Source organism: Lontra canadensis, unplaced genomic scaffold (genome assembly GCF_010015895.1).
Source record: "Lontra canadensis isolate GAN:19392208 unplaced genomic scaffold, GSC_riverotter_1.0 scaffold125, whole genome shotgun sequence".
Lineage (NCBI taxonomy): Eukaryota > Metazoa > Chordata > Mammalia > Carnivora > Mustelidae > Lontra > Lontra canadensis.
In genome coordinates, this window is record NW_022631119.1 from 6,083,546 (window position 1) to 6,104,948 (window position 21,403).

A 21,403-nucleotide genomic window follows, 5' to 3' on the forward strand; every position below is an offset into this window, starting at 1 on the left:
GAGGTGTATTTTTAAGTTTCGGTTGCTGCCACCAAGACTGCGCTCCAGAGAGGCTGTGGCACCTTAACACAGCCTCAGTGTATGGCAGCATCCCCTGGATTCTGTCCCATCGGAGCATGGGGCTCTGTGAGCGTGTGCTAGTGCGTAACTACAGGCCTTGACTCCCGCTGCAACTAGATCATTCAGCCAGGAACCCCACTCCCTCTGTTTTTAAGATCCCATGCACAGTTTCCTTTTTTCAAAGGGTGCCATAACTTTTTAGAAGGCTTGGGGTGATGGGTTGGAGGAGGTGTGAAGACTAGGAGCCCAAGGGAAGCCAGGGGGAGCCCGTTAGATCCCAAGTTCTCAACATTGGCAGAAGAGGACACAATGGCTGTTAGGCAGCGAGAACTGTAGAACCCATTTCAGCAGACCATAAGGAATATTGTGCTTAGAGCCTTATAGATGACCGAGGATAATACTGGGCATGATGACTTTGAGATTCGAGACCCTGGACCGGCACAGGGTGTTTAGCAGGACTGACAGGACCACCCTTGCCTCTTGGACAGATGGCCCCATGGGTGGTGGATTTGTCAGTTGAGGGTGCTGGTTTCTGTACAATATAGTAAGCTCCCTGAGTGAGGCTGGTGGCCGTAAGGAAGACTGACCCCCGGGATGCTCATCTCCATGTGAGAGCAAAGGTGACCTCGGCCACTCTTGCTCACATGAGAAGGTACGGTGGGGATCCTGCTGCAGGGATTGGGCAGGAGTCCCTTTGCCAGATGTTTGGGTGTCTGCCCTGCGTGATCTTGACCTCTGCGGGCATTTAGAGATGAACAGATAAGGACCATATCGAGCTGTGTCCTGTGAGCGCTGAGGACACTGGTGAGGAAGCTACTTAGAGAAAGGGATTCTCGCCACTTCTTAAGGACAGGTTCCAAGGTGGTCTCCCCACTCCAGAGGAAAAGAATACTAGGTCTTGTACTTTAATCGGGAGCCTGACTTTGTGCTTTGCTTCAGGCAGCCATCTGATCCCACATTTTGAGTCTCCCTTAAATGTAAACCTTTGCTTTGCACCCAGAATGATCTTCCTGAAGCGGCTTTGACCAAGCCCCTCCCCTGTTCGAAACAAGTCAGGGGCTCTGCTCTGCCATCAGCATGGAGTCCAAACTCCCGAGGTGACAAAGAGCCCCTCACAATGCAGAGGACAGGGACCATGTCTCCCCACGGTGCTTGGCGTCTCGGACTCATTGGTCCCATTAACCCACTTAGTCCTGTTTGCAGCATAGTCTTGTCATGGCCCCCCTTGTGTGATAAGGAAACTGTAGATGAACCCCAAGGTCACACGGTTAGTAAATAGCAGAGTTGAAGCAGTCTGCCTTCCCAGATGCTCGGTGGGGTTTGAATGGGCAAGCGCCTGGCTCTCCCGCCGCACCTGAAGTTCCTTCTTCCTCATCTGTGTGCTTCAGCCAGGCTGACCCTTTGTTCTCTCCCCATCGGATTTGTACACAAACAACACTGCTCGGTAGGACTCTCTCCTCCCCCCCGCAGACCTGGCTGGTTTCCATGTATTGTTCAGGACTTGGCTTGCAGGTCCCCTCCTCAGAGAATCTTGCTCCTGGGTAGGTGCTCTTACCAAATTAGTGTCCTTGTCTGATGCCGCACCAGGCCCCGTGCTCCAACAGGCCTGGATCACCGATAGATCTATGCCCCAGGAAGAGCAGGAGTTGCAGAACGCGTGTTAAACAAACGAATGAAAGCATTTTAGAGCTGGGCTTCACTGGAGAAGCCCTGCTGTGGCTTTCCTTCCATCTGTTCTCTTTGCAGACTACTCTTGCTGGGCTTGAGGACAGACGGAATCACCTTTTCTGTCAATATTTGTCTTAGACACAAGACTTGGAGCTTCCTAAAATGACACGTGTCACATCCCCCAGCTCTGGGGTTTGGGGACAAGGAGGGCTTTGGCCGCACCTTCTCAGCTGTTCCCTGGTGCCACCTCATGTATTTGCTGGCAGGTGGGGGGACACTTAAATGTGGGAAGGCGGCTTTATTTCCACTCCCCGCATCGCTCCCTCCTAGCTTTGCTTCCCTGTATCTGAAGCTGAGCGTTGACAGTTATCTTCCTTTGGCTCTTTCTCCTAGGACTTTGAATGTGGAAATGATGTGGAACTCTCCTTCACCAAGAATGGGAAGTGGATGGGCATTGCCTTCCGGATCCAGAAGGAAGCCTTGGGCGGTCAGGCCCTCTACCCTCATGTCCTGGTGAAGAACTGTGCGGTGGAGTTCAACTTTGGGCAGCGGGCAGAGCCCTACTGTTCCGTCCTCCCAGGCTTCACCTTTATCCAGCACCTTCCCCTGAGTGAGCGGACCCGGGGCACCGTTGGACCAAAGAGCAAGGCAGAGTGTGAGGTGAGTGGGCCTGGAAGACCACATTGGAGGCCACCTCTCCAGAGCCATGTTGGTGCCAAGGCAGAGGGGAGACACTGCAGCCAGGTGGTGAGAGCATAGCTCAGGAAGGGAGTAACCTTGGAGTTGGGTGGAGGACCGCTTGCTCTAGGCTTCCCAGGGCTGGGAGAGAGAGGAGAGGGGAGCCACGGTGTGCCTTGCGTGGGGGAGGGAGAGGCTGAGGTGAAAGACCTAAGTCTTGGAAAGGTTCCCAAAGAAAGTGTCATGTGGCTTCTTCCACATGCCTCCTTCAGGGAGGCCAAGACCGTCTGATGAACAAAAATGACAAGAGATCTTGGGGGTGATTTGGCTGCAGAAGCTCTGTCAGGGAGCTTTGCTCTCAAAATGATGGTTTTTCAGATACAAAAGTGATTTTTATGCTTATTCCTAAAAAACTAAACACTAAAGTTAATTTCTCATAATTCCACTATCTGCAAATAAGTTCACCAATAAAGTTTTCGAGCTTAGGCTGTCTATCCTTTTTGCTGTGCTGGGTGCCTGTTTTGTATACACACACTTATAATTTGAGATGATTAAGTATAAGCATTTTGATATCTACCCTTTTCACTCAACATTATTTTGTGAGCTTTAGCCAACTACACGAAACTCTTTTTTTAAACCCATTTTTAATGGCCTGACAAACGAACTGCTCCCCTCTTGGTGGGTATTTAGGTTGTATCTCACGTTTGCCAGATTCTGAATGTACTAAAATACCATGCTTGTCCTCTTGCATATAGACTCTCCCCTTCTCGGCCTCCAGGAGGGTTGTACCGCTTCTCCTGGCCGCTACATGCACCATTCTCAGTGCATGACCCTGTCCGGGGTTTTCCCTGTCAGAAGGCGCTTAATCCTGCCTGAACCAAAGTGTAAATATTCACAAGAACAGCATTTGATTTTGTGCTCGGCCTGTGCAAGGCCATCTGTAAGAGTCTGACAGCCCTCATGTCTTTGAATCCCAACAACAGCACTGTGTAGACGCAGTTACTGCTGCTGTTTTCCAGAGGCAGCCATGAGGTTGGGTTACCCTTGAGGTCACCAGTGAGTGAGGGTGGCGCCAGGCTCCATGCCACCCATTGCTACTGCTTCAGTGTCCCTCTTTGTCCCATTCTTGTAGATTTTGATGATGGTGGGCCTGCCTGCTGCTGGGAAGACCACGTGGGCCGTCAGACACGCAGCCTCCAACCCCTCCAAGAAGTACAACATTCTGGGTACCAATGCCATCATGGATAAAATGCGGGTAAGGATGGCCCCTGGTCTCTACATATATACCCCTTCCCCCCACTCCAGTGCTGCCCTGCAGCCAGGAGCACCCACCCCTTCACCACCTTCTGCCTACAGGTGATGGGCCTACGCCGGCAGCGAAACTACGCCGGCCGCTGGGATGTCCTCATCCAGCAGGCCACCCAGTGCCTCAACCGCCTCATCCAGATCGCTGCCCGCAAGAAACGCAACTATATCCTAGATCAGGTACTTGCTGGTGACCATCATGCCCCAGGAAAGGAAAGGGGCCTGTTGGGTGCCTGGTACTTTTATTTTTTCCCCCAGAATACTTGGACTGCAGCGCTGATCATCATGTATGGTCAGCCATATACATGATGACATGGTCCCAGACTGTTGGCATAGTTCTTTTGAGTCCAGTCGGTGGGTGGGGTCTGGGGCCATGATCCAGATGTAACTCAGGCTCTCAGCAGCCCAAAAGAACATCATCAGGTGAGAGCCATTTAGTGAGATGGGAGGGACATGGATTTTTGAGCTGGACAAACCTGGGCTTGAGTCCGAGCTCTGCCACTTCCTAGCTGCATGCCTGTGGGCAGCTGACCTCATCCTCCAAATCTCAGTCTCTTGGTCTGTAAGAGGGAGATCATTGTGGTGCCCTCATAACACACGGTCTGGCGTATCGTAGCTGGAGATTGTTGTTAATTACTCTACGAAACAGGTACGTTCCAGCTTCTGTTAGCATGTTTTTATGACTCTCCGGTACGTATCTAAGTCACATATTGTCTACCAGTTAAGAGGAAGGCTGTTAGCATCAGGTGATCTGAGAACCTTTGAAATTAACCAGAATTTTGTATGCAGGCACAGATACGTCCTTTAAAAAAAAAAAAACAAACCAAACCACTGGACAGTTTTGAGTTAGGATAGGAAGATCATCCGTGGTTTTCAGTCTTCTCAAAAGGATAGTGACCCAAACATGGTTAAGGATGGATTCCTGTCTCAGAGTAGCAAGTTCCTCATGTTTACCGCCTGTGAGACATCATTCTGGACATTGTCCCAAAGGCTTTCTCATGTAGCTACCCCATAATGGGGGAATCTGTGAATAAGTCTCTGCTCCCCTTAGCCTTGCCCTTGTGCTCTCTTAAAAATCTGAGTGCAGGGAGGCCTGGGTGGCTCAGCTGGTTAAGCAGCTGCCTTCGGATCAGGTCATGATCCCAGCGTCCTGGGATCGAGTCCCGCATCGGGCTCCTTGCTCTGTAGGGAGCCTGCTTCTGCCTCTGCCTGCCATTCTGTCTGCCTGTGCTCTCTCTCTCTCTCTGACAAATAAATAAATAAAATCTTTAAAAAAAAAAAAAAAAAAAAAATCTGAGTGCAGATGTGTGAGCTGTGGCACCCCCGTCCTGGAAGCCTTACCAGCGTGTCTTCCGTGTGCATAGGCCACGGCTCCCTTGAGTTCAGAGTTCCGTGAGGGCAGAGCTGGTGGTGGTGGCGGGCTTGTCAGAAAGGTGGTTGGAAACCAGGGAACCAAGTTGGCTTCGCATAGGAGTGAGCATCTTATACAAAACAATTGAGGGACGCCTGGGTGGCTCAGTTGGTTAGGCGGCTGCCTTTGGCTCAGGTCATGATCCCAGCGTCCTGGGATCGAGTCCCACATCGGGCTCCTTGCTCAGCAGGGAGCCTGCTTCTCCCTCTGCCTCTGCTGCCACTCTGCCTGCCTGTGCTTGCGCACGCTCTCTCTCTCTCTCTCTCTCTGGCAAATAAATAAATAAATAAAATCTTAAAAAAAAAAAAACACAACAATTGAGCAGGAGCTCCCAGACTGGTGGACAGTGGAGATTGGGGAAGAGTGGTGTGCTCGGAGAGCAAGGGATCTCTGTGCCCCTTCTGTGTGTTGCCTGAAGCTGCTTTTCCATGTGGCTGTTCCTGAGTTACATCCTTTTCATCCAGTAAGCTGCTGTTTATAGTGGAACAAACGAGGCCTCATAGTCAACATTTAAAAGAGTGCATAATAAGACACTAGTTCTTTTTTTTTTTTTTTAAGATTTTATTTATTTATTTGACAGAGACAGCGAGAGACGGAACACAAATGGGGAGTGGGAAAGGGAGAAGAAGGCCTCCTGCCGAGCAGGGAACCCAACGCGGGGCTCGATCCCGGGGCTCGATCCCAGGACTCTGGCTGGGATCATGACCTGAGGTGAAGGCAGATGCCTAACAACTGAGCCATCCAGGCGCCCCTAGTTCTTTCCTTTCTTAATGATTTTTTTTTAAATCATTTTTAAGATTTAAAATTTAAAGATTTAAAAAACTTAAGATTAAAAATTTAAAATTTAAGAGAGAAGGCACACAAGTTGGGGGAGGCGTGGGGGGAGGAAGAGAGAGAGAAGCCGACTCCCCTCCAACACAATGTGATGTGGGGATTGATCTCATGACTCTGAGATCATGAACTGAACTGATGTCAAGTCGAATGCTTAACGAACTGAGCCACCCAAGGTGCCCCAAGAAGAAATTAGTCCTTAAAGACAAAAAGAAAAAAAGCTATTAGCTGGTGATAGTTTTATGATGGACAAATTAAAGGATCTTGCCAAGCAGTTAAGTGTTGAGAGTGGAAATGTGTGGCCTGTTGATGAAACCGTATGCTACAAAAACTAAACATTGGCCAAGGCTGCACCATGCTTTTGGCGTCCTTAAGTGATGGCGGAGATGTGAGACAGGCTGGTGGACCTGAAAAGGTGTATTTTCATCCTGTGAGCAATGGGGCAGTCATAGGATTGAGCCCTGAAGACTCAAATTTGTAAAGAACACAGGACATGATCTCATAATACTAAACTTTGATAAAGATAACTCACAGGGATGCCTGGGTGGCTCAGTGGATTAAAGCCTGTGCCTTCGGCTCAGGTCATGATCTCGGGGTCCTGGGATCAAGCCCCACATCAGGCTCTCTGCTCAGCTGGGAGCCTGCTTTTCCCCTCTCTCTCTGCTCTCTCTGCCTGCTTGTGATCGCTCTCTGTAAAAAAAAAAAATAAAATCTTAAAAAAAAAAAAAAAGATAACTCACTGAACTAATTAAAAAAAAAACAAACCCACAGTTGAGCACAAGATAGTCTAAGAGCCACTCAGGGTTATTGCTGCAGCACAGCCCCATTCATGATGCATACAGCCAACCTCCCCCTTCAAAAGACTTTTTAAAAATTTTTCTTTTCTTTTCTTTTCTTTTCTTTTTTTTTTTTTTACGATTTTATTCTTGGGGCACCTGGGTGGCTCAGTCAATTAAACATCTGCCTTTAGCTTAGGTCATGATCCCAGGGTTCTGGGATGAAGTTCCACATGAGGTTCCCTGCTCAGGTGGGAGCCTGCTTCTTTCTCCCTCTCCCACTGTGCCTCCTGCTTATGTGTGTGTGCATGCGTGCTTTCTCTCTCTCTCTCTCTCTCCAATAAATAAAACCTTTAAAAAAAAAATAAAGATTATATTATTAATCTCTGTATCCAATGTGGGGCTCAAACTTCTAACCCCATGATCGAGAATCGTGTGCTCTACCAACTGAGCCAGCCAGGCATCCCAAAGACTTTGTCTTTTAAATAAGCTTCACTTTGCCCCATTCTTGTCAGGGCATTTTGAAATTAGAGTCCGACTTGGTCTCAGTGGGACTCTGGGTCCTCAAAAGTAGAGAGCAGTAGTGTTTTCATACCCTGAGGTTTCCTTGCTTAGATACCAAGATACCTTAGATACTTAGACACTTAGATAACTTAGATACCTGCCTTCTCTGCCACCAGTTTGCTGGTTAAATGATCTGTGAAACCCATTTCAAATATGTGGCCCGGTGGAGAAGGATTATAGTCCTAGGGATAGAAGTTCTTAACATCTGTGTTCAGCATCTCTGAGTGGGCTATCCCTAGAAGTCAGGCCCCCAGCCTGTGAGCCAGGCACAGAACAGCTGAGCTCTGTGAAGACTCACTTGTTGGCCTTCTCAGCTTGTGCTGGCTTATTCGGGGACAGGGTCCAGGGCTATACTAGGTGCACCTGTGCTCTTTAGGGCTGCTGGTCTCCTGGTGGAGGACCTGCTTGTCAGGCCCAGTGACCCAAGCCAACAGGGAGGCAAGTAACTTAAACTCTGAAGGAGGGGGAGGAGCGTTCTCGGATTAACCACAGATTGGAGGATTGACTTGGAGCCTGAAGCTTTAGGTTTTTCAGGCCCAAGATGAGGTCTAAGGCCAGTGGTTGACCTCTTTTGTGTTAAGCCCCAAAAGTGGGTTCCAGAAAAGACTGGAGGTAGGATATAAGATTCAGAGCAGACCCCTGGCCAGATGCGGGCACTTTCCACTCCACCAGCTTCAACGGTGATAAGGGGTAAGTTGATACATAGCTGTTTCCTGAGCTAGATAGAACTCCCAAAGCAGAGACAGTGCGTCAGGCAAAGATCCTGCTGTCCCAGGGTCTCAGCTTAGGTCTCTCTGCTCCCTTTTTCCTCTGATTTTTCCTGAGTGGTCAGACCTCCCTGCATTTGGCTCTCCTGTGTAGGCTGGCCTCAGAAATGCTCATCTTTGGGAAGGAAAAAGAGGCTGTATGAGCCAGGATTCTGCCTTCATCCAGGATCCCGGCCCCTCTCCCAGGATGTGTCTCATTGAGCACGAGCTCTTAGGTGTGTAGGGACCTGGACTACATTTCGTGATGACTTGAGTCCTCTTGAGATCATGGGGGTGTTAACAGCTATGGGACATCTGAGGAAGGCAAGGAGCAAAGTGGACCAGAGGGGAAGCAGAGGCCTCATCTGAGAAAGGAACCTATTTGAAGTTTGCAGTTGCTTTACTGGTAGAACAGGCCTCTGCTGACTTCCCAGAAAGTCACAGCCAAGAATGGTGGGGGCCGAGGTGGAAAATTAGGAAAGCTTTCTGGAGGTGGGGTGCCTGGCCAGGACATGGACGATGATAAAAGGAATTGAGACTTTGTCCTGAGGGTGGTGGTGAACCGTGGTCATGTTTTCATCAGGGAGGGACAGGGCTCACTTCACCTGGCTGGTGAAAGGCTGAAGAGAAAGGGGAACAGAGGTTGCATCACTTCAAGTGCTCTTTGGGATTCTTGCTTATCCGTGGAAAGCCTCTGGAATGAGGTGCTGCCTGGCCTGCCCCTGGCCTACTATAGGCTTCGAGACAGGACAGGAGCAGGAGCTGTCCTGGAGGCTTTGAGAAGGCCTCTGTAGGGCCCTCTGTGAGGGCCCCAAACCACCCCCAGAGTCAGGACTGCAGGCTAGGAGTTCCCCTTCGGGCTTTAACAGCCCAGAGCAAGCCAGGCAGTAATGAGAAGCAGGGCTGGATGTGACAGTGTTGCCAGCCCCTCCTCATTCTGCAGAAAGTGTAGTGGTTGTCCTGCTTTGGGTCCCTGTTGACGAGTGCCATGCCTTTGCATGAGACAGAAACCTAGAGCCAAGAGTAGAGGCACAGAGTAAACCGCCTCTTATTGGCAGGCGGTGGAGGAGGAGGTGTTTCTCTTCTCCACCTTCCCCACGCCCAGAGCCTCACCCTGTCCCGCTGTTAACACTCCAGCTAGTTCTCTTGCTGCATGTGTGGTTCCTTCCACTGGGTTTACCTCGCTCCTCGTCCAGAGTGAGCTCTTTTGTCACTGGCTTTAAATGTGCTCCTCTGGGGTCCAGCCAGGTTTCTCTCCCCACCAGCTTGACCCTGTTGAGCTCTGGGCAGGGGACAGTGGGACTCTCAGGGAACTCAGGCTGGGAGCAGCCTACTGTTTTCTCCCTCAGTCCTGCAGACCATCACACACCAGAACTACTCACATAGCTTCTTGGAGAAACCTAACTCCTGTCCTTTGGTGCACATTGCTAGGGATTGGGGATAGCCAGGAAGCCAAGGAACACAGACAACCCCAGACCTTCTTAGAGTCAGCATCTTCAAGCAGGGTGGGACTGGGAGAAGCAGGAGCAGGGCAAAGGGATCCCACACAGCTGGAAAAGCTGACCTAGCTGTTGTGCTGGTCTCCTAGCAACAGCTGCCAGCAGCCCCCAGTGACCAGAGCAGTGCTGGGCCAACCTAAGGGCTCTGACCTCACTGTGTTTGCTGTAGCAACAGCCTCGAGCAGCGAACTCCCTTTTCTCCAGGAAGCCAAGCATTTGCATTTCTGCTGGCCTGGTTCAGACACTCTTCTTCCTTTTCCCCAGCCCAGGAAAAAGGGTAGGGCAAGGCAGTCTTAAAAACACTTGCCAAGTGTGTTTTCAGCACCTCCATTCCAGAGTGTCTGAGGAGCCATCCCTCAGAGTCTAGCCACTTCCCGGGACAGAGGCTGCCTATTACTGGAGCCCAGGCTGCTCTGCTCCGTCTCCCTCCACCCCATGAAGCTGTAGGGACTAGCATTCTTGAAAGCATTGCTTCTGTCTGCCCCCTCCTCTGTACCTTGACAGGGCAGGTCTGCCCCTTGGAAAGTCTCCAGGAGGTGTTTCTCCCTGTCCTTGGGGTTCAAGGCAGTGAAAATAGGATCACTTCTTCCAGGTGAGAACCATGGAATGGGCTGTCCACAGACTGGTTTAGGGCCACAGTCACTCTGGCTTTTGTGCCAGGAGAAGACCTCATTATTTAGCGAGAGGAGGCCAAATTCTATCTTGCTATGATCAGATGCCACTTTCTGCTTTGCTTTCAGGAATGAGTCCAGGAAGAGCAGTGGGGAAGAGGGACTTTTCCTCCGTAACCTGATGTGCCTCTTAACCATTTGTAGTCCAAGGCCTCTCTATTGGGCCAGTCCTCATGGCATGAATGTGTACTTGCGGCATACACGGTCCTCCTCCCTGTCCCTGGAGGATGGGACATTTTCTCAGGGGAACAGGGAAGGAACATCCCCACCTGGTGTGTGTCAGAACCAGGGGTCTGATTGGTTTAGAGAACAGCTGCACCCACCACCCAGATCTTCCAGCAGATGTGCACTGGGGTCCCTGGCCTCTGGCTGACCCACAGCCCAGTTTCCTGTTCCGTGTTTTGGAAGAGGATCTCTTGTGACTTGTCTTTCCTTCGAATTTAACTTTCCTTTATCCTTTCCATTGGGAAGTCTCTCCTGGGACAGTGTCAGTCCTTTTGGCCCTATTTTCAGATCCACCCTGTGCGTGTTGACTTGGAACTTTCCCTGCCTCCTCCCTGCCACATGCCAGACATTTTCACATCTGCAAATCCTCACCAGAGCCAGAAAGTGGGTGATCCGATCCTTGTCTTTCAGATGAAGAAATTTGAGACGTGGGCTAATTAGGTGACTTGTCTGCAGTCTCACAAGTAGTAGAAGGCACCACTGGGATTTCAGCCCCAAGCTTCCTCCCCAGAGCCCGTATTCGCTCTACCCTGTCTCATTGTTCCTGCCTTCTTCATCCTTTTTTTGAAGATTTTATTCATTTATTTATTTATTTAGAGTGTGAGCAGGAGGAGAGAGAGGGGGAGAGAGACTCTCAGATGGACTCCAGGCTGAGCACAGAGCCTGACTCGGGGATAAATCTTAAAACCTTGAGATCACGACCTCAGCCAAAACCAAGAGTCAGACGCTTAACCAGCAGAGCCACCCAGGCACCCCCGTCCCTTGCTGATGGGAACTCGATATAGCTTGGTCTTCCCCAGGTGTGGATTTCTTCACGTCTGCTTTACAGTGAGGCTAGCCACGGCACACGTCTCTCCCCGGTAACGGCCATAACGACAGTGGCTCCCAGTTGTTGACTGCTGGCTGTGAGCCAGGCCCTGGGCTAACCAAGGGCTTTTACACACATGACCTCCTGCTGTCTTAATGGTGAGCATCTGACGTTCGTGCCGTTCTCCCGTTTAAGGGCTTGAGACTCATTAAATGCACAGTACGTTGATTTTACGGACAAGTAGGCTGAGTGGCACTGTTCACCCAGGGCCACGTGGGTGGGACCTGAGCAAGTCAGATTAGAGCTGGGCTGTGCCAAGCCACCCCTAAACACACACACACTGCCTGCGAGCTGGGGTGTGCCAGGCAGCCCCTACGCACGCACACACGCACGCACTGCCTGCGTCAGGACGGCTCCTGTGCTGGAGGCCGCCTCAGAACCCCTGCTCAAGGACTTCCTCGCATGGGGACTGTTGCTCTGCATCCTTTTCCGCTCCTTCCTCACCAGCCCTGGCAGGGAGGCTCTTCATCTCTGTTTGCCAAGTGAAGCAACTATAAGGACTGGCCAGAGTGATTTAACGGCCACACTAGGACTTGACCCGGGGCTTTTGCACCCTGCCAGGCCGTTGCTTCAACATGTGGTATATTCTCGTGTGCACGCCCCTTTACGGGCTGTTCCCCGCTCTGGCTTCTCCCTCAGTCCGTCAGAGCCTCTCAGAGTTGTTCAGAGGCAGATATTCCTTATCACTCCAGTTGTGTTGAGTGTCTAAGTTTAAATAGGTCGGATACCCATACAGGTGGCTGGGTCCCACCTCCAGAGACGGGTTTGGGAATTCCGAGTGGCATTGGGGCTGCTCTCTTTATCAGTAGCATCCAGGTGGTTTGGGTATATAGGCTGATTGTGAGGTCCCGCGGGTTTGGGCCCCCATTCCAGAGGGCCTGGCATATAGGAGGTACTCCGTAAATGGAAGCTGTTGACAGCTGCTGCTCTTGGTCCTGTGTGTTCTAGAGCGCCGCTTTGTGCTGCCACCAGCCCAGCACACACCTGCACATCACCAAGAGGAAGGGAAACGTTAGCAGCAAAACTTAACTTAGGAAATGCACAGGCTTTTGCCTTGCCCAGCTCCTGGTTAAAAGCCTGTGGTGAGGCTGATGCTTTAGAGAATACTGAGTGAATAAAGGAACCACAGTGTTGATGACAAGAGTCCACACAAATGTCAGGAAGGGCCAGTTAGTTATGGCAACCATTCTGTAAACATGTAGCCATTAAAAGAGAACACTGTTAATGTTAATTAGAGAAACATTAAGTGAAAAAGCCTTCAGGGGGTGCCTGGGTGGCTCAGTGGGTTAAAGCCTCTGCCTTTGACTTGGGTCATGATCCCGGGCTCCTGGGATCGAGGCCCGCGTTGGGCTCTCTGCTTATCAGGGAGCCTGCTTCCCCTCCTCTCTGCCTACTTGTGGTCTCTGTCTGTCAAGTAAATAAATAAAATCTTAAAAAACAAACAAAAAAAGCCTTCAGGACAGTATGTAGCCTGATTTTTCTTGTGTTATTTTTGTTTGTTATTGTTTTTTAAAGATTTTATTTATTTGAGAGAATGCAAGCAGGAGAGGGCAGGTAGGGGCAGAGGGAGAGGGAGAAGCAGACTCCCTGCTGAGCAGAGAGCCCGATGCGGGGCTCCATCCCAGGACCCTGGGACTATGACCTAAGCCGAAGGCAGACACAACTGACTGAGCCACCCAGGCACCCCTTCAGTTGTGTTAAAAATCACACAGATCTGTGCTGGCTTCAGCAACACATACACTAAAATAGGAATGATACAGAGAAGATCAGCGGGACCCCTGCGTGAGGATGACCCATGGATTCATGAAGCATTCCATATTTTAACATGAACACTTTCCATGTGTACCTCTAAGACTTTCCCATCGTGTCTCAAAGTAAGTGCTTTAAAAAAGAAAAAAAAAATTACACAGATCTTTTTAGAAATACATAAATTCAGTACAAGTCATTTTGGGGAAGGAAGACTGGCAGGAAGTAGATGAAGGGATTCTTACTCTACATTCTTACTCTGCCTTGTACTCTAAAGTGTTTACCATGAGCCTGTGTTACTTTTAGAATTGGGTGGAGATTGTAAGTTGGCATACCACTAACAAATAGGAGTTTAAAGCGCAACCGCAGGGAACCCCTTGTCCTGTGACTGTCAGCAGCCGCTTTCCCAAGTCAGTTTTCTGAGGATGGGCTCAAGAATCTTAAAAGCACAGAAAGAGTGGTTTTCCGAGTTTCTTTGCTTTGGAGAACTAGCATACTTTTCTGTTCCTGGCCTACATAATGCCTGACAGAGGAAAAAACCCAATTTGTAATGTACCATTTCTTGCCTCTTCTGTTACCTACCCTAGACAAATGTTTATGGGTCAGCCCAGAGACGAAAAATGAGACCGTTTGAAGGCTTCCAGCGCAAAGCCATTGTAATTTGTCCCACTGATGAAGACCTAAAAGACCGGACAATAAAGCGAACTGACGAGGAGGGGAAGGATGTCCCAGATCACGCGGTCCTTGAAATGAAAGGTAGGAGATGAGCGGTTCCCAGGGGGATAGCACAGCGAGGTCCTCTGGAGGAAAGCACCTTCCACAGTCGCTTCCCCAGCTCCTGGCTTATTCCTTTGTTGATCTTGTCCATTCTTTCCTACCTCCTGTCTGGTGCAGCTGTGAATGGAAGAGCTGCCAGAAATCTCTCAGGGCATGGGTTTCAGACTCAGTAGGCCTGGGCCAGGATGAGGGAGAGGATATGTGGGAGCAGACACTGAAAGACCCGACAGGCGCTGCCTCTGGTACCCACCGGTGTGGTACTGAGCTGGCTTGCGTCTGCTGCTCTGTAGAAGCAAGGATGTTGATTCCACCTGCCTGGCCCACTCCCTGGGGAGGCTGGAGGGAATATTTATATTTGGTGGCGCTTAGGTCATTTCCTCAGAAGAGAGACAGGAGAGTCTTTGTTAACCCTGAACACTGTTAGGTTGAGACCCTTTCTCACTTCTGTCACTCACTATTCATCCCCTCTGCCATCTCCCTTCTGGCACGCCAGTGTCCCGGGGGTGTCGGAACCAGACAGGGTTAGGTACTGACCTCTCCCTGTTCCCTCTGGGGCCCTGCCTTCTTCCCAGCCAATTTCACATTGCCGGATGTCGGGGACTTCCTGGACGAGGTGCTGTTCGTTGAGCTGCAGCGGGAAGAGGCTGACAAGCTGGTGAGGCAGTACAACGAGGAAGGTCGCAAGGCCGGGCCACCCCCTGAAAAGCGCTTTGACAACCGAGGTGGTGGTGGCTTCCGGGGCCGCGGAGGTGGTGGTGGCTTCCAGCGCTATGACAACAGAGGCCCACCAGGGGGCAACCGAGGAGGCTTCCAGAACCGAGGGGGTGGCAGCGGTGGAGGAGGCAACTACCGAGGAGGTGAGACATCTCAAACACCACTCTCTCGGCTCTTGGCTCCCAGGGCAGGGTTGGGCTTTGTGACCCAGGGTTGGGCGTTGTGTCAGCAGGTTGAATTTGCCTAGCACCCGCTGTGGGCTGTGGGCTGAGTTCTGGCGGAAAACTGTGGTGAGTCAAACCGTAGGCCCTCAGGGGAACTCCCCCACTGTCCTGCTTCCCCTGGGCATTGCTCCTGAAGCCCGTGCCCCTTTGCAGCTCATTCTAGTGTCATTTTTGCAAATCTTCTCTGCCGTCTGACCGTAAGCTGCTTAAGAGTGGCCAGAATGAGTTTACTGCCGTCTTAGTTTCCAGCTCAGGACCTAGCACAAGACAAATGTTAGGACTGTTTTTGGTATTTGGTATTAAAACAAGTAGAGGGGGCGCCTGGGTGGCTCAGTGGGTTAAAGCCTCTGCCTTCGGCTCAGGTCATGATCCTGGGGTCCTGGGATCAAGCCCCACATCGGGCTCTCTGCTCAGCGGGGAGCCTACTTCCTCCTCTCTCTCTCTCTGCCTGCCTCTCTGCCTACTTGTGATCTCTGTCTGTCAAATAAATAACTAAATAAAATCTTTAAAAAAATAAATAAATAAAACAAGTAGAGAAGTGGGCTGAGAGAAGTTAATTTGCCCAAGATTTGCCTGACTGAATCCAGAGCTAGAGTTAGCACTAAGTGGCCTATTATTAAGTTCTGCCGTTTCTGAAGCAAAGTGTATGATCATGATTTAGCTAGCACACCTCACTTAGTTTCAGTGTTGAGCTGGATGGTTCTGGGGACACAGCCATGACCCAGACAGACACATCAGCCTATAGTGGCTGTCCAGAAGTCTTCTGGGCTGAGTGGCAAAGCCCTGGGTTAGCATGAGCTTGGTGACACCTGATCCAGGCTGGGAGGGAGCAGACTAAGGAAAGGCCTCCCGAGACACCAGTGTCTAGGCTGAGGTCCAGAGACCAGTGGGAGTTGGCAGGGGGCAGGGTTCTGGGCCCAGCCATAGCTGCTCAAGGGCTCAGGGGGTACTGACCCGTTTGACCAAGTGTGAGGAGGACTGTCCTGCCCTCTTCCTACCACCTCTTCCAATTTGTGCAGCAGCTATTGGGATGCTGGGGGCACAATAGGAACCAAGCAGCCCTGGTTCCAAGCTCACAGTCCTGTGGGCAGGACAAGCTTATCAGCAGACAATGATGACTGAGTTACCAGGGCCGCACAGGGGACGTGCCTGGGGATCTGGGGAGACCCAGAGTAGAGCCCCGCTCCTGAGGGTCGCCAGTTGAGAGTGACAGGGCCTCTCCCCTGACTTCTCCTGCGCAGGCTTCAACCGCAGCGGAGGTGGTGGCTACAACCAGAACCGCTGGGGTAACAACAGCCGGGATAACAACAACTCTAACAACCGAGGCAGCTACAACCGGGCTCCCCAGCAGCAGCCGCCACCCCAGCAGCCGCCGCCGCCACAGCCCCCGCCCCAGCAGCCGCCACCACCACCCAGCTACAGCCCTGCTCGGAACCCTCCGGGGGCCAGCAGCTACAGCAAGAATAGCAACATCCCCGGCTCGAGCGCCAATACCAGCACCCCCACTGTCAGCAGCTACAGCCCTCCACAGGTGAGAGAAGGGGCGTGTGTGTCCACAGGCCAGAGGAGGTGGGCCGGGGGAATGAGCAGTGGGCGTCCTGGCCACACCTCTCTACTCTTTCCTCCAACCCTGCCCTTCTTCCTGGCAGTGCTTTTGACTGCAGTGGACCCTAGGTGTTCCTTTCAGACCCAGATAAATCGGGAACCTACCTGTTCTCCCACCCCCTCACAGTCATGTGTTGTGAGTGTTTATTGCTTAAGTCGCTGTCGCTGGGCTCTCCTGAATCCCCAAGAAAGCACCTGATTGGAGTTCCTTTGCGTAGACTGGCAGCGTACGGAGCCACGCCCTGAGCTTGGGAGGTCTTGCCCCGTGTCCTGAGAGCTTCACTCTGGAGCAGCTCCTGGCTCAGTTCCAGTTCTCCAAAAGCCGGTGCTTGGGCTCTGGAATGCACAGGCGCTGTTAGCCAGAGTAGTCCACAGCCGTTTCCTGAGTGCCTTCCACATGCCAGGCCTGGGGACGGTTGCCAAGAGACAGATGAATGACTCCCAGTCCTGGTCTAACCAGAATGTTTCCTAGAACAGGATGGGTAGACACAGATTCAAACCCCAACCCCACAATGTCTGGGTTCTATAACCTTGCACAAACAGTGGCACCTCTCTGCACCTCGTTTTCTTTATAAAAGACTATGGAGTTGTTGGTATAACTCATTTGCAAGGTTTGCTTGAGGGATGGGTGGTATTTTAGCTTTGTGGGTAAGACTCTGGAACTAGACAGACCAGAGGTCAAGTCCTAGCTCCACCACTTTTTACTGTGTGACTTGGGTCCACTAATTTCACCTCTCTGAGCTTCAGATTCCTGCTCTATAAAGTGAGGCTAGTGGAACCTGCCTCACAGGGTTGATGGGGGCATTAGAGGGATTAATGATCCAGTCTGCATGTGGAAGCACTTGGGAAATTGCTACTACTGTTCTCAGCAGACCTTCCCAAAACAACCACCATTTAGGGAGTGCCTGGCGGCTTGCGTGCTCAAGCTTCCCAAAGATGCAGGGCAATCAGAAGGGCTAGTTCTGTTGTCATTCTCATCTTATGGGAGGGAAAATAGCAGTAGAATTTGAAGAGAGGCTGTGTGCCCTGCTCCCCCAGAATCTTAGAGCTGGGAGTAGAGTCCAGAACAAACACAACCCTGCCTCCTTCCCTGTCCCACCATGTCACAGAGCTGACCCATTTCCTCAGCCCTCAAACAACCTCCCCCAGGGAAGCTCCTTTGTGGTGCACAGCTTATGAAGGCCGTTCCTCCATCCCAGCTGAACCCTGGTTTTTCCCCCAACTTTCCAGCCGAGTTACAGCCAGCCACCCTACAACCAAGGAGGTTACAGCCAGGGCTACACAGCCCCACCACCGCCACCGCCACCACCGCCTGCCTACAACTATGGGAGCTATGGCGGCTACAACCCAGCTCCCTACACCCCACCGCCGCCCCCCACTGCACAGACCTACCCTCAGCCCAGCTATAACCAGTATCAGCAGGTAGGTGCCAGACTTGGGGTGGGGCAGCAGAGGGAGGGTGCACATAAAGAGACTTCCAGGGGACCCGCATGGATGTGTATTCTGAGACTGGGGTCCCTCTTTATTCATACTATAGAGATGGGCTGGTCTCAGGCTGGCATCCACCTGATGTAGCCATTCCATTTAGTGAACGTTCTGCACTGGCTGCTCAGCGGTTGGTATCAGCCTTTTCTCCTCACTGAAGCCAGCAAATGGCATAGCAGGGGCCTCTGAATCCTGCTTCAGCACCATGGCCAGTGTCCATGCCCCTTGGCTGGTGCTAGGCCCTCCCACCTGTTGTTCAGTGTTTTAAATATGGTATCTGCCTATACCTGAAAGGACATTAGGTTGGCAAGCCAGGAGGTCTGGGCTTCAGTCCCTGACTCCCCACCTATGGGACATCAGGTCAGTCACTTACCCTCCCAGGGGACCTTGATCTCTCCAGGGGACCCATGTGTTGGCTATTGTCAGTGCATTCATCTCTCCCCTGGGTGAGAGTAGGTTTGAGACAGGAGCCAAATGTGGGTCATGGGAAAGGACAACATGGTGCTCTTGGTTTCTCTCTCCAGTATGCCCAGCAGTGGAACCAGTACTATCAGAACCAGGGCCAGTGGCCACCATACTACGGGAACTACGACTACGGGAGCTACTCCGGGAACACACAGGGAGGCACAAGCACACAGTAGCCAGTGTGCTCTGGAGGCCCCTGCCGGCTTCCTCCACCAGCGCCCACCTCGGCCTCCTCATCTACCCACACTGGGTCCTGTGGTGCTGGGGGACGGGTCATCCCAGGGCTGCCTCCTTTCAGCCCACTGCCTCCCCTCTGAGGGGCTTCTTCCCCAACACAGGGCCGGGCATTTTTTCTGGATTCAAACAGGCAACAATGATCTTTTATTTTCTGTTTGTCCCCTTACCTTCTTTCTCTTCCTCTTCGTCTTCTTTCTCCTTCCTGCCTCCTTTTTGACTAAAGACCTCCCCCCTGCCCCTTGGTCATACAGTGAGGCTACAGTGGCTGAGGGAGGGCCCCTTTTGCCCACCTCTCCCAGCCCTGCTCCAACCCCTCAGCTTCCCAGACCCTCTTGCAGTTGGTTGTACATTCTTCCAGGAGCTGTTTTACTGTCTACTTTTCAGGATTTAAAAAAAAAAAAAATCAAAAACTTAAAAAAAAAAAACAAAACAACACAAAACCCCACAAGTTTAAAAAGTAAAATGCGGAGGGAGGAAGCAGTGACAGATATTTTTTGGTAATTATGCTTCTTTTTTTTTTTTTTTTTTTTAATTTTTAGAATTTCTCTTTTTACTGTGGCTGTTGATATTTCATCAGGATAACCATTTCTTTGCTGAGTTCAGGTGACAGAGGAAGAGCCACAGCCTCAAAACAAAACACACACAAAACAGAACCACAGAATCATCTTTAACCCAACTTTTTATACGATGTCTCAGTTTCCCATAACCTTGCACACAAGCTTCTGTGTTGAGTTGAATTGTAACTGCTTTTTGTATTTGGAGAGAGTGTGACTATTGAACTTGAAACCTTTTATTCCAGGCGTCTTGGTAGTTTCTGGTGGGATTAACCGGGCGAGAGGGAAGAAGGGGAGGTTGGGGCGGGGCTCCTTCCCTTCAGAACATGAAATTTCTCCCACCGCCTCCTCTCCAGAGGTCTTCCAGGTGCCAGACCTAAAGGTTTTTCCTACAATGATCCTCTGATTATTTTTACTCCCCGCTGACCCATATGTTTTAACAGGATTTTAACAAACTGCACTTATTAAGAAATGTGTTTGCTTTGTTTTGTTTTCTTTCAATAAATGACATGGCACCTCCTAGCAGGAAGGAAGCAGGGTTTGAAACCCTGAAGTGTTACTGCAGTTGGCCTTTAATTGGGGTGGGACCTTTTCAAAGGGGATGTTATTTACTCATCCATTAAACACTTACTGAGGGTTTTGTCTTGCCTGGCCCTGTTTTTGGTGCTGGGGATGCCCCCCTTAAACCTGGGGCTCTCAGTATAAAATCCACTAGTTCATTTTAAAGTAGTTCTCTGGTCCCTGCTCTTTCTGGTCCACTTACAGCCCCAAATCTCCAGGAATTTGCGACTAGAAGGCATGGCGGGTCCCTGGGCAGAGGGTGAGATAGGCCTGATGGGATGGAGACCAGGGCTGTACTGTTGGGGGTCATCATGGGGACCATCCACCTCGGTCCTGGCTTTGGGTGCTGGCCTTAGGACAGGTCCTTCCTGCACTCCTGGATCCAGGCTAGTGGGGATTCCAGGAACTGCTTTATCCAGCCACTATGTGGTACGTACTTGTTCTGTGCCTCACTCTCTCTGGACAGTGCTGGGGATCCAGCATGGTCAGGGCAGGCCGGAGCTCTGCTCTCATGGGTCTCCCAGTCCAGAGGTAACACGGACTTGTCCTCGGATGGTGACACCACATGGTCAGCTGTGAAAGCCTGAGGGTAGGGACTGTGGTAAAGGGAGGTCTTCCTGGAGAAGGGAACAATTTTTTAAGTAGCCAAGTTAAAAGACTTTGTGTCTGCATCTCCATATAGCCTAGTGTCCTCTCCCCTATATGTGGTGTTCCTGATCCCTTGTAAAGGATCAAGCTGGGGCACAGGAGTGCCAGTTGAGCCCCATCCCTTACAGGAAGTACCTCAGAGCCTCATGAATGGAACACAGGCTGCAAGAGGAGGAGGAAGGCTGGCTAGTTTTGAGATCAGGAATGAGGCATCTGAATGTGAGATGGAGCCAAAATTGGTGGCTAGTTAGGCTAAATGGGACCCTAGAGTGCCTGCCTCTGCACTCAGAGCACAGGGGAAGGGCCTCCACCTCTGTGGAAAGTCCCCTTGCTGGTGCACGTGTTGGGCAACAGCACCCTCTGCTGGCCTCTCTGAGTAATCTCTTGAATGTAGTTACCACCAATGGGCTGTGGCAAATAGGCCTCTAGGTCCCTTACTCCAGCAATGCAAATGGGAAGTTATTTCTCTGCTCTGGTCCACAGTGTCTGGATCATTGCACCAGATACTCACAGATCTCCATTACTTCTGGCCCCTTACCTTCATGCTTTCCGCCTGCTACCCGAAGGATAAAGAAACTCAAGCTACTTAGTGTGGCTTATGAGGCCCTGTGTGCCTGACCCCTGGTGACCTCTCTGGCTTCATCTGCTGCTGCTCCCTCTTTGAACTTCAGATCGGTGGTTTGTTCTGGGGGAGTCACAAATCTCAATCCAAATGCCATCAACTCTGCTTCAGAAAGTGCACATGCACATGGAATTTTGCACTAATATTCAAGAGGTTCTCAAATCCTTTGCAGCCCAACAGTGGCCTTCCAAGTTAGAACATTTTTATTCCCTGACCACACCAAAGTCCTTGCAGTAGCCAGAAATATCCATGCCTGCCTTCCCCTCTGGGTCTTTGCCTTGCCCTGCTGCCTGAAACCTTCCTCTTTAATTCCTGCTCATCTTTTAGGTCTCAGCTTGGGTGTCCTCTCCTCCTAAAAGGAAATCTTCCTGACCTTCTAGGCTGGGGTGGACAGACAACCCCGTCAGAGTCGAGGCCACTCAGGGTGGTCACTTGTGATATGTCTGTCCGCTTTGTTGATAAC

At 51.1% G+C, this 21,403-nt stretch overlaps 1 protein-coding gene and 1 non-coding gene across 5 annotated transcripts in view; both read left to right on the top strand.

Annotated features, from left to right (window-relative positions):
* HNRNPUL1 (heterogeneous nuclear ribonucleoprotein U like 1) overlaps positions 1-19,662 on the top strand; it is a 37,373-nt gene extending 17,711 nt beyond the window's left edge. For all 4 annotated transcript variants that reach the window (XM_032841757.1, XM_032841753.1, XM_032841754.1 and 1 more), the window contains exons 8-15: positions 2,122-2,388; positions 3,539-3,661; positions 3,763-3,891; positions 13,636-13,804; positions 14,398-14,682; positions 16,005-16,294; positions 17,599-17,790; positions 18,378-19,662. In XM_032841757.1, coding sequence (XP_032697648.1) covers positions 2,122-2,388; positions 3,539-3,661; positions 3,763-3,891; positions 13,636-13,804; positions 14,398-14,682; positions 16,005-16,294; positions 17,599-17,790; positions 18,378-18,494 — 1,572 coding nt within the window. In that variant the 3' untranslated portion in view covers positions 18,495-19,662. The remainder of the gene's footprint in view (positions 1-2,121; positions 2,389-3,538; positions 3,662-3,762; positions 3,892-13,635; positions 13,805-14,397; positions 14,683-16,004; positions 16,295-17,598; positions 17,791-18,377) is intronic.
* Positions 13,019-13,125, top strand: LOC116857798. The gene has a single exon (XR_004380805.1). It is a non-coding gene; the product is annotated as a U6 spliceosomal RNA (small nuclear RNA).
* Positions 19,663-21,403: the final 1,741 nt, after the last annotated feature.